The 14,725-nt window shown below is 58.1% G+C and overlaps 2 protein-coding genes across 3 annotated transcripts in view; one reads left to right on the top strand and one right to left on the bottom strand.

Moving 5' to 3' along the window:
• Positions 1-6: 6 nt before the first annotated feature.
• Positions 7-1,590, top strand: Brd3os (BRD3 opposite strand). Its single transcript, XM_048813371.1, has one exon. It carries the CDS (start codon positions 413-415, stop codon positions 665-667), a length of 255 nt encoding a protein of 84 aa, XP_048669328.1. The 5' UTR covers positions 7-412; the 3' UTR covers positions 668-1,590.
• Positions 1,591-3,008: 1,418 nt separating this feature from the next.
• Positions 3,009-14,725, bottom strand: part of Brd3 (bromodomain containing 3) — a 31,654-nt gene continuing 19,937 nt past the window's right edge. For both annotated transcript variants that reach the window (XM_015505769.2, XM_048813370.1), the window contains exons 8-12: positions 12,486-12,677; positions 11,129-11,361; positions 7,922-8,214; positions 6,864-6,989; positions 3,009-5,946 (exon numbers count right to left, since the gene is read on the bottom strand). In XM_015505769.2, coding sequence (XP_015361255.1) covers positions 5,831-5,946; positions 6,864-6,989; positions 7,922-8,214; positions 11,129-11,361; positions 12,486-12,677 — 960 coding nt within the window. In that variant the 3' untranslated portion in view covers positions 3,009-5,830. The remainder of the gene's footprint in view (positions 5,947-6,863; positions 6,990-7,921; positions 8,215-11,128; positions 11,362-12,485; positions 12,678-14,725) is intronic.

Genomic DNA, 14,725 nt, shown 5'->3' with positions numbered 1-14,725 from the left:
CGCCGCCCCTCCCCGCGGGTCTGGCTGCATCGCGCGCTTGTGCCCGGGCCTGGAGTTGTCTCCCGCACAGCTGTCCAGGCCGCGGCGCGGAGGCACGACGCTCGACAGGCCCCAGAGTGGTGCCTAGCCCTGTCCGTGTGGGCACACCACCGTGCCCGGCAGCCGTGACCCGTGGGCCGTCCCGAATGGCGCTGCAGGTGGCTCACCAACTCCCAGAGGCACATCTCCTTTCCTCGTCACGCCGCCCTGCTAAGGATGTGTCCTGCAAACAGTCCGAACCCCTAACCTCCCCCAGTGTGTTGGACAAGGCATCCTCAAACCTGGCTGCTGCGAGAGTTGTTCGTTAGTCCAGAGTGGAGCAGCCCGCAGCCCTCCGCACGCGAGGGCAGCCCGTGCAGGAGCCCGCGCTGGGATGAGCGGCCGAGTCCCGCTGGCAGAGAAGGCCCTGTCGGAAGGCTACGCCCGCCTAAGGTACAGGGACACTTCCTTGCTCGTCTGGCAACAGCAGCAGCAGAAGTTGGAATTTGTGCCACCTGGGACATACCTGAGCAGGAGCCGAAGCATGTGGTACTCACAGTATGGAAACGAGGCCATCTTAGTCAGAGATAGAAACAAGCTTGAGGTCTCCCGAGACACTGGGCAATCCAAGTTTTGCATAATTATGTAATTCCAGTGTGGAAAGCTGCACTCAAGTGCCAAGCCTTGAGGAAAAGGAGACTAATCTGTTCCATGGTCCTGTTCATTTCTTGTTGGAGATCTTAAAGACCACGAAGATTGAGCTCCTGTGTAAGAACCCAAGAAGCCCAGCTCCAAGCCCTTTAGCACAGATCAGTGCAACTGGTACCCAGAGATTGCTGGGGACCTTTGTAGCCCAACATTATGACATGCCGCTGCACCAGGTGCTGCAGGGAATAGAGGGCCTGGGCACTGCTGGTCGCTGTGTTTCTGTTTCCAGACAAGACCAACACGAGTGGCTCCCACCTTGCAACCCCCCTTCAAGGTTTTCGTTTGCTGGTTTGCTTTGCTGGGATGGAACCAGGCCTCCTGTGATAAGCAAGTGCTCTGCCATGGAGCTGTGTCCTCAGCCCTCAAGGTCTTACAGGTTATTTGAGTAGTAACTTCTGCCTGGTGAAGAACAGGTGAGATCCATCAGCGTGCATGTAGTGGCCAGTGGCCAGCCCAGCAGAGGTGGCACCTTAGTAGCCATAGTCCAGCACAATCCTCACTGGCCCAGAGATTGGCTCACAGGCAAGTACATCCTGAACCCCTTAAGGAAACTCCCAAATTTTAAGCTCCACAGGAGTTGCCTATAGTGCTTTCAAACATAGTCCCATGGTTGAGAAAGGCAGGTTCCTCCCTGGATGGAGTATTTTGGTCTTTGTACTCTGAGCTGCAGCTGCCCGACGTTTGACTTGTCATCTCTGCACACGGGCAACAGTGTCCACCTCTGTGGGCAGTTTCCTCAAGTCATTTTGAAAGAACTTGCCCCCTGCTGTCATGACCATTCCCATGGCGGTGCAGATGTCAGGTGTGCTTTGTCTGTGGATTCTCTCATCTAAATAAACATCCTTTAGGATTCTCCTTCCCTCATTTTTTAATGTGTTCTTGATCTTACTTGGCTTTTGGTTTCTTGGTGCTACCTGAGGACTGCTAAAGCCCTAGTGCCCCAGAGAGCATCGCTGTCGCAGTGGGGTGCACGTCTCCACGCTCATACTTGGAGGGCGTCCTCTGCCCATGCATTCCCTCCACTCAGCTGTTCAGACAGGGCCTGTTTCTGCCTGTGACACCTGGCAGGTGGCCAGCGGTAGCGCCCAGCTCGTCCCCATTGCACGCAGCCTGTCCTGAGCACAGCGTGCTCACTGTGCTGGCCCCCTGCAGCCGTGCTGGTGCGCTGGCCAACACCACAGGTCAGCTGCAGCCTGGGCCTTTCTGCTTGGCCCCTGGTCTGCTGGCTGCCTCAAACCAGAAGGCTTAAGGTGAGACTTCCTGAAGTGCCACAGTCCCACAGGGGATGCTCAGGGCTGGTGGACTATCCATCTGCTAGAGGAAGACTTAGCAAAGGCTCACCTATCAAGGGGACCTGGCACTTGGGAACTGTGCCAAGACTACTAGGTAGTTTCTGTCAATGGGTTTTCGGTTCTTGTGTAATCCCTGCTTGGGAAGAAAACAAGCCCACACTTATCTGCAGTACCTGAATGCCACCTGCTCACTGCATCTATGACTAACCTAAGGACAGGTCAAGGTCAGGTCAGTATGGGACAACACTTAAATGGGTTGGGGTCTGAGGATACATCAGCACAGGGAGGATAAGACTCACTGGGCCAGTCTCTGGAGGGGTCAGCGGATGCAGGTGACAAACAGGCCTCCACCCATACATGGGACAGCTGGTGCTAAGCTGCTTAGGCTGCAGGAAGGTGGCATCTGCCTGAGGTGGACAGGCCAGTGCTACGCTGGAGAAGGCTGGTCTGAATGTGAAGATCAGTGTCAGTAGGAGTGACAATCGGCCTGACTCAGCTGGGGGTGGACATTCTCCCTGGCCTGTGCTGGGGCCAGTCACTTGAGTACCTCCTCTCCAGGAAGATCTGGGACCACTCTCCATGGCCATCTTGAGCAGTGTTGGGACCTTGTCCAGACCTGTTCTTGGTGCACTCCGATCATGCCTGGCCCGCTGGACCCAGAAAGAGGGCTGGATGCCTGCACCACAGGCAATGGCCTCAGTGTAGCTGAGGCCCGAGGGGCAAGTGCTAGGGGAGGCCCAGCAGGGGGAGTGCCCGCATCTCTGAAGGCAGCCTGGGGTGGGGGCAGGGGCGCAGGAGACGGGAGCCTGGTTCTCCCCCTCACACACAGCAGCCTGTCCCAGAAGCAGGTACTAGGAAGGAGGGCGGAGCTCTCAGGGAGGCCAGGGGGAGGGCGGGAGCTGTGGGATGCTCTGGGTGCTCTGCCAAGAGCTTCACCATGCGGCCCGAGTCGGGGAGCCGCCGCAGAAAGCACAGGACAGCACACAGTTGGCCTTTTTCTTCTTCTTTTTATTATGAAAACAAAACAAATGCCCCAGGAGAAGGGTCCATGATTACCAGAAACATCAGAGTACTCTCTACCATTTTTATTCTGTGGTGTTGAGGCCAGCATTGCAATAAACAAGCTAAACTACTTACACCGGACTCTTTTTCAGTAACTGACATTTACAGGAATATACTAGAAACGGCACTAAAAAGTTAAGAAAAGTTACGGTAAACTTGCATGCACATCATACAGAAAAGTAACATTTTAGATATAAAAAGGAAAATGTCCTGTAAGTGTTAGTGTCATCAGGGAACAGCGGTACACAGTGGGTGTGACAGCCTTGAGGCGGCATTGCTTTTCCCAGTGACAGTAAAAGGCGGGACGCTGAAAAGAACAAAACCAAAGGAACAAGAAAACGCATCTCGGTCTGTGAGCAAGCCTGTGGGGGGGGGGCAGGCCAGCAGGAGGGCCTGGGCCCGGGGCCACCCAGGCCTGGCCTGGCCTCCAAGGCTCCTCCTGCCCTTCCTGCACCCTTCCCAAGGAAGCCTGCCGAGAGATGCCCTACGGCTCTCCGCAAGGGACAATCTAGTGGAGCCACTGCAGTCCTCCCCACATAGGTGAGTGGGGCACCAGGCGCCCACAGCTCACACCAAGGGTCTCAAGGGAGTCGCTGACCCTCCAAAACTGAAGAGAAACAGTGTTGAGTCTGGACAGAAGGCCTGAAGTTACAGCACCAAGAGCTGTGCGCTCAGTGTGGCCACAGCCTGGGAGCCGCCAAGCCAGGGACCTGCGAGAAGGGCGGGTGGCGGTTGCGTCAAGCATGGTGGACAGCGGGCCACTGCACCAACTCCAGCTGCTTCTCCCGGGCCAGCTCCCACGGGCGACACCTCACTACCTGCAGCTCCCCCAGGGACCCTGGCTGGGGCCTGTGCCTCGCCCAAGAGTGCACTCCTGGAACGTCACCACTCAGATCCTGTGCGAAGACCTGTCGATCTCGTGTTAATTCCTTAAAATCACAGTTTAAATATTCTATTAAAGATCTATTTAGAAAATACCTTTGAAAAACAAGGGTAACTTTTAAAAATGGAACTTTAAAATCCATTTATATTTTTACTATAAACAAAACTGACTTAAAAGTTTAACAAGCCAAGTGGCAGAATTGCCGGCAGCCCACCAGGCACTCCCACACCCGCGGAGGGCCAGGGACTGAAACGTCACCTGCCCAGGGATGCCCACGACCAGTCCTATATTCACCCAGGCGTGCCTGTGGGGACCACGGACCACCAGACCAAGCCGCCGAGGCATGGACCCCACAGCCCCTGGGGCCCTCATCTGGGGGTCTGTGAGGACACCTAGGGCAGGCATTTCTCCAGCAGGCAGCACTGTGTGGACCCCAGGGTGGCCTCCATGCCTGGGCAGACCGGCCAGGCCCCTGGAGGCTTGGGTGAGCAGGGGGCAGGCCGGCCAAAGCCACGGTGCGCAGAGCTCGGCTGGGCAGAGCTCAGCTGGGCCAGACGGCAGCCTCCAAAAAAACAGAACCAAACAGAACCTTCCGTTAAACTCTGTATATTATTACTTTTTACAATAGAAAGTTAAAAATCGAGCCTTTGATTTACTATACATTTCTTTTCTCTCAGATTACAAAGCTTATGTTATAGAACTGGGGTTCCCTAAGTTGATTTTAAGTCTTAAAGAGACCGTAAGTGAATATGAGAGAACTGAACCAACGTAAATACCTAAGTGTGCTGTAGCTGAGAGGTGTCCCCCTTAGTAAGTCTCCAATGTTACAAAAACAAAAGCAGAAACAAAGTAACCCACGAGAAGAACCAAAAAAGCCACCGGACTCAGGAGGAGCACACAGACGGATGAGCACCAGCCCGGCAGGCGGGGAGGCCGGGGCCCGGAGGCCGGGGCCCGGAGGCCAGCGTCTCTGCGACTTCTCCTAATGCACTTCTTTCACGGTTTTGTTTTTCTTTTCTTTTTTCTTTTTTTTTAAAAAAATGACCAATGATGTTAATAAATAAAGTATTTATATATACATAAACTAGGGAAGTGGTTCCAGAGTGTGCGGCAGCAGCCAGGGCAGCACTGACCAGATGGGGACACACGGGCTGGACTTTTATAGAAAACCGCTGAACCTTACAAAAAAGTCTCTCTTTTTTTTAATTTTTTTTTTTTTTTTTTTAAGTTGAGGTAAAAGTTTCAGTGTTGGAAACCCGGACGCCGCACATGCAGTAGCTGTGTTCGGTCCCGGAAGCTCCTGCTGCTGCTGCCGCTGTGGCCGGAGACCAGACGCCCGCCCGCACACCCGCCCCACGGCACACTCGGCTGTGGAGCTGCACAGCGCCTCACTAGGCCCAGTGGGGCCTCACTGGCAGGCACACCTGTCCTTGGCCCCGGCAGGGGTGACCGCAGTGGCACGAGGGCTGCAGCCCAAATGGCAAAGATACCACACTCTGGCAAAGCTTTCAATACAGTACCCACGTCAGTCTCCCTCCGAGGACAGCCCAGGTTGGGCTGGGAACAGGGACTCTACAAGGTCCTTCAGATCCTGCCTCGCAGGGGTCCAGGGGTCGCTGTCAGGTTAGCATCTGAGGCTGTCGTCTCCAAGCAACTGAACCGAGTTACGAAGAAAAGACTAGCGGGGCCACACCTTCTGGAGTCCGATGCACGCACAGGGAGGACCTCTGACCTACTGGAGCAGAACTGGAAGATACCGTAACACTGAATAAAAGAAGACCTGCACACCATGGAACAAAGCAGTGTATTAACCACGGGCACCGCAGGGCTCGCTGTGGGCATCCTCCGCCTGCTGCTTCCAGTCCCGTCACTCGGAGTCGCTGCTGTCGGAGCTGGACCCGCTGGAGCTGCTGCTGCCCGACTCCGAGGAGCTGCTGCTGCTGAGCCGCGATGGTCCCCCAGAGGGCGCGGAGCCGGATTTCTCTGTAGGAGACACAGGGCGGGGAGCTGGGGACAGGCACTGCACACCACGTTGTGTCACAGTTCACCCCCTTCTTGGCCTAGCGGTCAGTAAACACCCGTTGAGATGAATTCACGAGGGCAGTGAGACCACTTCAGCACGCTCCTCCAGACAACGGACAAATGCAGTCTGCTAAGGGGAGCTGGGGAGGGCGCCTCGAGAAGCCTCCCGTCAGGGCGCAGCCACCAGCTGAGGGACAGCGGTGCAGGCCCTCCTGGAGCACCCTTGCTGCCTTCCACAGTGCTGGCAGGAGCGCTGGCCGTCCCAACACGAGGCAGGGAGGCCTCTGCAAGGCTGTGGCTCTCGATGGGTGTCCAAGCAGGCCAGACTAGCCAGGGACTGGGCTCCTGCGATCAGCCCCCAGCCCATACCATCCCCCAGGTGTGTCTCAGCGGCCTGCTCCTGGGGTGTTCAGGGAAAAAGACAGTTGCTCTTTCTTCAAGGCCCCAGAAAAGGGAGGCAAGGACTCAAATACTGGCTCGCCTAGCCACAAGTCTTGGGTGTGCACCAAGCAGAAGGCCCGGCTGGGACAGCCCCCTGCTCTCCCCGTGTAACACCCCGTGGAGAGCGGGTGCCTAGCTGTGGCGGTCAGGAAGCTTGCTACAGAGAGGCTGGGAGGCTGCCCAACAGACTCCAGGCTCTCCCTGCCAGCAGGGCCATCTGCCTCTGCCTCTGGGAACGTGGGGCTTGTACGTACACCTCACACGTGAAACCCCCCGGGGCCTGGGCTGGGGCCACACAAGCCACAAGGACAAGCTGAGGCTTCAGGGGCTGAGTGCCCCATCTCAGAGCAGAGCTCACTGGCGAACCCAACTGCACGCTCGCACCCCTGGTGACCACTGCCCTCCAGACAGAGGGCACGGGGCCACCCCGTGGGTACCTTTCTTGGTGGGCTTCTTGCTGTTTAGCTGCCCACTGACGTCCTGCAGCCGCTTCTCCAGCTCCTTCTTCTTCTCCTGGGCCAGCTCCTCCTTCGACTTGGCCGCCTGCTTCTTCCCGCTTGTTGCTGTGCAGGGACAGATGAGCACTGACAGCCAACCACTGACAGCCGCAGCCAGCCCTCACCTGCTGTGCACCACTGCCCGACCCCAGGCCAGTGCATCCCCTGCACAAAGCTGCGCCCAGACCCCGAGCCACAGAAAGGACCAGATGACATGGAACCACACCCTGAGCCCTCGCCATGTGCAAAGCCTTGTTTTTAAGGCTTTTTTCGAGGATTCTGAAGGGGAATGGGCCCTTTCCACCCACTACTGGGTGCACAGAAGAGGCGTGCCACCCGCTTGTGGGAAGGACAGGGCAGTCCTGAGGCGGAGCCCCAGGCAGCCCTCCCTCATGGCGACACTGCCTATCCCCTGCCTGTGCTGCAAGGCTATTGTGTTCTGAAGTCTGGGCTCCATACCTGACGTGTCACTGCCTCCAAGTGGACAGGTGACTTACCTGGTCTAATGTGCTGTGGCCACACAGGCCACACGGACAGGCCATCCAAGGGAAGGAGGCTGCCTATGCAACTGCACGCAGGTCACGTGAGCTGCCACCCTGCACAGCCTACTGTGGGACCACTAGGGTCTGTCCCCAACCTGACTCCAGCACCTGCAGACCCAGTGAAATCACTGACTTTCTAGGAATGTCTGGGGGGAGGGCTGGAGTCCACCCTGTGGACACTGGGCCCCAGGCCAAGGAGGGAAGTCCGCCCCTGCAGCTGCTACACAGCCTCAAAGAGAGCCTCGGGAAGGTGTGTGATGACCCCAGCCAGACGCTGAGTGAGTGGTGGCGGGCCACCTGGGATTCTGCCTTCCCTAGGCAAGGCTGAGGCCTCAGAGCAGGGCAAGAGGGCTGCAGAGGCTCAGCCCCTGCCAGATGCTCTCAGGGCACAGCGTGGGGGGCCGTGAGGACAGAGGAGGGAGGAGGGAAGGGGCTGTGACCCTCCAGGTGACTTACAGAAGGGCTTTCTCTGCTTCTTCTGTAAGCAAGACTTGACATATCTCTCCAGTTCCCTTAAGGTGGTGGGTTTCAGAGTCTCGAAGTCGATCTCGATCTCGTCGGGGTTGGAGTCCCTGAGGGAGGGCTCCCGCGACTGGATGATGTGCACCACGCGGCCCAGCTTCTCCCCCGGCAGCCGGTTGATGTCCAGGCTGAGCTGGCGCTTCTCATCGTAGCTCATGGGCAGACCCTCCTCCTCCTCTTCGGAGTCGTAGGACGCAGACGCCTGCTTGCTGCCCTTCTTCAGCTGTCTAAGGCACAAGACGGAGAGCATGGCCTCCAGTTCCCAGCCACCACAGGCTGGATGACCCCTGGGGGCAGAGCTGCTGGGCAGACCCTGCTTCAGGGTCTCGGTCATGGTCAGGGTCAAGACAGCTGGCCTGGCCTACAGCCCGCTCCCCTCAGCACCCCACAGCACTCTCAACCAACACCCAAAGCAGGTGTCCACGGCCAAACCATCCAAAAGAAGGCAGGGAGGGGGACAAGAGGGTTGGGGGCATCCAGACCTGCCACCAACTGCAGGACCACGCATGGCCCAGGCACAGCCTGCAGCAGGGAGAAGGACAAGAGCAGGCCTGTACCGAGTGCCACAGGAGCAGGCTCCGAGGAAACCCATGGCCACACCTGCCTCAGAAGTGGGCTTCAGAATGAGGGAGAGCCTCAGGGAAAGGGTCGTGACCAGGAGTCTGCTGACCGAGGGGTGTCCAGGAGCCAGGCCTCAAGACGTGAAGCCAAGCTGGGCGACAAGGGAGGCAGGCCCCACACGACATCAGACTTGCACAGTTCCCCCAGGCCAGGAGTGACATGGGAGCCAGCCGCCAGCCACCCAGATGGGCACACTGTGCCCGCCTGGAGCTTGGAGACCACCCACCCTAGGAGGACATCTGCCCTCAGAGACACGCCATGTGAAATTAACCCTAGCAAACTCAAAAAGTGTCGGAGTCACAGAGCAGGTCCTGGGACCTAATGGACTTAAACAAGAACCCAATCACAGCAGGAAAAATCCCCAAACGTTCAGAACTTAGACAACCCAACTCCAAATGACCCAGTGGTCAAAGATGGCGTCTTTGACCGAATGATGCAACCAGAGTCCTTCTGTAGCCTGCAGCCAAGCGGACGGCGCTCATGCGAGGTCAGACTGCCAGGAGCGCCCATCAGCAAGGCCCAGGGGAGCACTCTGTGACCGTGTCCTAAGAGCCTGCAAGGAGAGTGGACCAAGTCTAAAAGGCAGAGCAAGAGCAAAGGCTGGAGGTGAGGGCAGGAGAACAGCTGAAGGAACCTCGACGCGAGCAGTGACACCCACAGTGTCCATGCAGACTCCCAACACAGGGATGGAGAGGCGCATCACGCCTGGTCTGCAGGTGCCAGGGGAACATGACACACAGCCTGCGTGCAGACACGTCCCAAAGGGAACATGGGAAGACACACAAGGGCCTAGTGAGCTCACACGATTCATATCCCAGATCATGAAAACACTTGAATTTGTGCTCAGACTATCCAACAATCAAAACCTTTAGGTCCAGATGGTTTTGCTGGTGAATTCTACCAAACATTTAAGAATTTATACCAATCCTACAAATCTACCCCAGAAAAGAGAAGAGGGGGTGCTCTCGTTTTCGTAGTCCCTGACCACTCTGAGTGTTACAGTCCACTTTTTTCCTTGGGTACTGGGGATTTAACCCACAGGCACTTAACCACTGAGCCACATCCCCAACCGTTTTTTTTTTTTTTTTTTTAATTTTTAATATTTATTTTTTTAGTTTTCGGCGGACACAACATCTTTGTTTGTATGTGGTGCTGAGGATCGAACCTGGGCCGCACGCATGCCAGGCGAGCGCGCTACCACTTGAGCCACATCCCCAGCCCCCACAACCGTTTTTATTTTTATTTTTTTTTTAATTTTGAGACAGGGCCTTACTCAGTTGCTAAGGCTGGCCTTGAACTTGGGATCCTCCCGTCTCAGCCTCTGGAGGTGCTGGGATTCCAGGTGCGCAGCACCACGCCTGGCTTTTATATGTCACCATTTTTGCAGCTGGCATAATACTGGTACCAAACCCAGAAAGCACAAAGAAAGCCAGAATCTGCAACCCCCTCCTGAAGACAGGAAGGGAAGGAGGGAGGGAGGGAGGGTGTTGAGAGCCACAGCCAGTCGGAATGGCCCCTGGCATTTTGCCAGAAGTAATGGTTAAGAGGCGAGCCATTAAGATGCTGCTGGATTGATTCAACTGTACATAGACCCCTGCTGACCGACTCTGGAGCCCGCTACTTTGGAATTCTTGCGGGGATTTCCTGGGGAGTTCGTGTTGGTTGGTGAAGTTCCGGTGGAGGGAGTTCCGGTTGGTGTGGTGTAAGGGAGAGGGGCCGTGTGGGTGGCATTCGGGGAGTTTCCAGGGAGTGTGCGTGGAGTGCTGTTGGAGTTCAGGCAATAAAGTCTCCTGTTTGAACACACAAGTGCTTTGTGGCGGCTCAGTGATTTGTGCCCAGCCAGACTGCGGCAGGAGGGGAAGTTGGAGATAGGAAAGCACCCCCCAGACTCTCCCACTCACCAGCTCCATCTCCCCCCAGCCACCAAAGCCTGACCCCGGGATCCACAGCCCTGCATCCACACCAAGGCCTGCCGCTCGGACTCCCAACAGCTGGCAACTGCTACACCAGCTGCTGCCCTCACCCACAACCAGCTCCAGTGAGGTGCCAGGGTCTGGCCACTTCAGTCCTTGCTCTCGGCCCAACCCCCTTCTCAGCTTCCTCAGCAGGACAATTCTGCCCTCACTCCCAAAGGAACACACCTGCTGGCCTCCAGGTGCTGCCCAGCAGGGGTTGCCCACCCCCCACTCCCGCCACAGGGCAAGCATCCTGCAGCTCCTCAGGGCGGCCACGGCAAGAGCTCATCAGAAGGCTGGGTGCTGAGGCACCACCCATCACACTGACCCCTGCCCTACCGGGTGGGCCAGAATCCGAGAACACAAGACCCCCAGAAAAGACCCCTAGCCCAGATCAGGAAAAGGCCCCAGGTTCTTGACAGGTGGAGGTGGACGCAGCCCAGAGCTCAGGGCCCTCTGGCAGGTCTGGCTGTACGCCGTGTCCGGGAACCCTGCATGCATTCCCAGGCAGCAGAGCCCAAGCCCCTGCCCCCTGCCCCCCCCCCCCCTGGGCCACAGGGCCCACCTGCCGGCCGTGGTGCTGCTGGCCTTCTTGGCGGGGGCCTTCTTCTGCGGAGCCTGCTTGGCCGGCGGGATGCCCTTGGCCTTCTTCTCCTCCTCGGGCTTGGCCTTGTGCTTCTCCTTCTCCCTGTCCTTGTCCTTCTTCTTTTTCTCCTTCTCCTTCTTCTCCTTTTTCTTCTTTGGTTTGTTCACGGGGGCCTGAGACAGGGCGGCCAGCTGCTCATGCACGGCCTTCAGCTGGAAGAGAGTGGGCGGCTGAGTAGGGCTCTCTGCAGGCCCTGGGCACAGGCTGGCTGGGCACCGGGGACAGCCAGGCAGGGCAGGAAGCTGTTCGGACCCTCTTCCTGGCTCCAGGAGGCTGCTGGCTGTCACCACCACTCTGAGGCCATTTCTTCACCTACAGGGCACGGGGCACCATTGCCCAGAGCAGGCGGGATGTAAGAGTCCTCAGCAACAGCAGCTGGTGTTACTGCTACCTGTTTTCATTTTGTGTGGGTGAGTGTGGTACTAGGGATCGAACCCCAGGGTGCTCTGCCACTGGGCGACACCCAAGCCCACCTTGCTATTCTTTATTTTAAGGTAGGGTCTGAGTTGCCCAGGCTGGCCTGGGACTTGCCGTCCTCCTGCCTCGGGCTCCCGAGTGGCTGGGATCACTGGTGTGTGCCAGCACACCCAGAGACTATTACTGCCTTCAGGTGAGAATGATGCTGGAGGCAAAAGTGCCTGAGCAAGACCACTCATGCAGGAGACATGCAGGAGGGGCAGCACCTGGAGGCCAGCTTACATTCCCTGTAGCCACCCTGCAGCCCGCAGAGCTGTGAGCTGCACCCTCATGTCAGCAGCCTCCTCTAAGCCAGGGAAGAGGGGCACCAGGTCCACGCCCTGCAGGTGAGCAGATGGCCTATCCCATGGCCTCTCTTCATGCCAAATCAAATGTCCAGCCCAGTTCTGGGGAGCAGCCCTGTGCTCACAGCCAGTGTTCCCTCTGACACGACGCCCACAGGGCTGGCTGGGCAGGGCAGGGGAGGCAGGGCTGGGAGGGGAAGGAGGGCACAGCTGGCCAGACACTCAGGGGCAGCAACCTTTCTGCTCAGAGCCAGAGACCCCACCCCAAGGCCCATCACGTCTCCGAGAATGTCCAGGGCACATGTGCCCATGCAATGCCACATGCTCTTGTGGTCAGGCTCTAGCTGCGCACACGTGGAAGGCGCCTGGCCCCCCAACCAAGTCTTCCAGCAAAGCCCACTGAAGGACCACTGGGCTGCCCTGATGGATGCCCAGTGGGTGGGAGGGGAAGCTATGACTGCAGCAGACCCTGGGCAGACAGGCCTGAGCCCACAGTGGGCGCAGGGCGGTCTCACCTGCTCCTGCAGCTCTGCCAGCCTCGTGGCTCGCTCCTCCTCCGAGTCAGAACTGCCCGAGTCGGAAGAGCTCTCCTCGCTGCTGCGGCTGCTCTCGGTGCCCTTGCTGACCACAGGGGCCGTGGGTGTGGGCAGTGCTGGTGCCTCCACCGGCTCATCTGGCATCTTGGCAAACCTCATCTCAAACACGTCCTGGGAAAGAGCAGGGGCCACCTTGAGTATCTGGCACCCAGAGGCAGTCCCTCGCCATGGCCACCATTCTGGAGGCCCCCCCGTACCCACACAGCTGCCTGGTGGCTTGGGATGAGGGTCAGGGTCTGCTTGCCTGGAGTGCTGCATTAGCTCCCAGCTCACCGCCCTCCTTCCCAGGTGGTTTCTGAATGTAGGCCTGGGAGCAGAGCCGGAGCCAGCCTTCCAGAGTGGGGCATACAGCTCTCCTGGTTAAATAAATCTGCAAGGCTCTGTGGTCAGGTCCCAGAACCGCCAAGCTAACCCACTGTGGACCAGGGAGAGTGCCTTCCTTGAACCCTGCCTGAGGCCCTCTAGTCACAGGGATCTGGGGCCTCCTGCCCCTGTCACCTTCCCCTGGTGTCAGTGCAGGGCCTTGTCTCCTAACGATTAGCTCCAAAAACTGACTCAAGAGCAAGAACCTTGTCCTTTCAAACTTGGCTTTGAGGGCAGGCCGTGGCGTGTGGTAGAGCACATGCTAGGCCCAGCACTGCAGAAGAAAAAAAGGTGGGGGAAGCTTTGGAAAGCTCCTCAGTAGCTCCTACAAGAGGACCTAGGCCCTTGCAAGCCCCTTGTGGTGAAGGGCGCCACCCAGATTGGTGTCCCACAGTGAAGTGAGAGCCCCCTGCCGAGTGCACACTGCCCCAGGCTGGCTCACACAAGATGGCCCCACCAGGCTGGGTCTAGCTTCCTCAGCAGCCCATTCTGAATTCTGCCTCCCAGACCTTCTCTTCGGGGGAGCCGTCCCCAGAGTAGGCTGCCCTCAGAGCCCTGGCTGGGGAGACCACCAGCCTCGGAGGCCATTCCAGGCGGGCAGCTTGTTAAAGGTGCTGGGCTCCAACCCATGGCCTGACTGAACAGCCCCCTCCAGCAAACACTAAGCAGGTGCAGCTGGGAAGACCCTCAGCCTCCGGGGCTGGGCTGCTGACAGCCCGATTCGGGAGACAGCGGCAGAGCTGCAGCCTCTGCTGAGCACAAGCACAGCTGGCTGTAGCCCAGAAGCGTCCCTGGTAAGGAGCAGTGTCTGGCAGAGCCTCGGGGTCCAAAAGAGTGAGCAGGGTCTCGGCACAGTTCTGGGGTCTACAGGGACCTCTGGGGTGGCTCTGCCCTGTGCTCCAGCAGGCACAGCCCTGTGGGGAAGGGCCTCACCGGGCCACCGCACAGAGGGCTCAGACAGCTTGCTGGCAGCATAACCCAGGACGCCACCTGGAGCTCCCCCACGGGGCGCCAGGATGGGCCTAAGCCAGGGAGTCAGAACGGCTCTCAGGACGTTCTGTACAAATATCAGCCATGATTTGTTTTCCCCACCAAAAGGGCTGTTGATCATATAAACTTGAAACTCTTCTTTATTTTTTTCCATACTTTTTACTGCTGCATTATGATCGTGTACAATGGGATTCACTGTCACAGGTCCATATGTGCACACAACTGGGACTGTTCTTTAAAAAGGCAAACAACCTGCAGCGGAGCCTGAGAGGTAAACAGGGCAGGTCCGGCCCAGGCACAGGCCTCAGGGCGAGGCCCAGGCACATGCTCCTGGCAGAGGCTGAGCCCCCCCCCCCCCCCCCCCCCCCCCCCCCCCCCCCCCCCCCCCCCNCCCCCCCCCGCAGGCGGTCTGCAGCTCCCATGCTCGCTCCAGTGCTGTGGCTGCCGCCAGGGGAGGTACAGTAAGGTGGCCCTGGCCTGACGATTGAGCCTCAGGAGCAGGACAGCTGCACCCCAGTCAGCCCTGGAGGGACAGGCCCTCCGGCAGCAACACCCTGCGAGGCCTGCAGGTGGGCACAAGATCCTGCAGCCATGAAGGCACTGCTTGCTCGCTGGCCATGTCCCCAGCAGCCCGCGGCTCCTGGAGGTGGAGGCTAGCCTGTCTACCACAGCATCTGAACACCAGGCTCCAAGCCTGCCTCAAGCCAGCCTCAAGCCAGCACCCATGGAAAATGGGTTTTGAATGATGCTCCCCCAAGACTTCCTAGCTCGGTATCTCTGAGACACTTGTGTCCCTCCTGGGTGCC

This window comes from Marmota marmota, unplaced genomic scaffold (assembly GCF_001458135.2).
Source record: "Marmota marmota marmota unplaced genomic scaffold, marMar, whole genome shotgun sequence".
NCBI lineage: Eukaryota > Metazoa > Chordata > Mammalia > Rodentia > Sciuridae > Marmota > Marmota marmota.
This window is presented reverse-complemented; position numbering and strand designations above follow the sequence as displayed.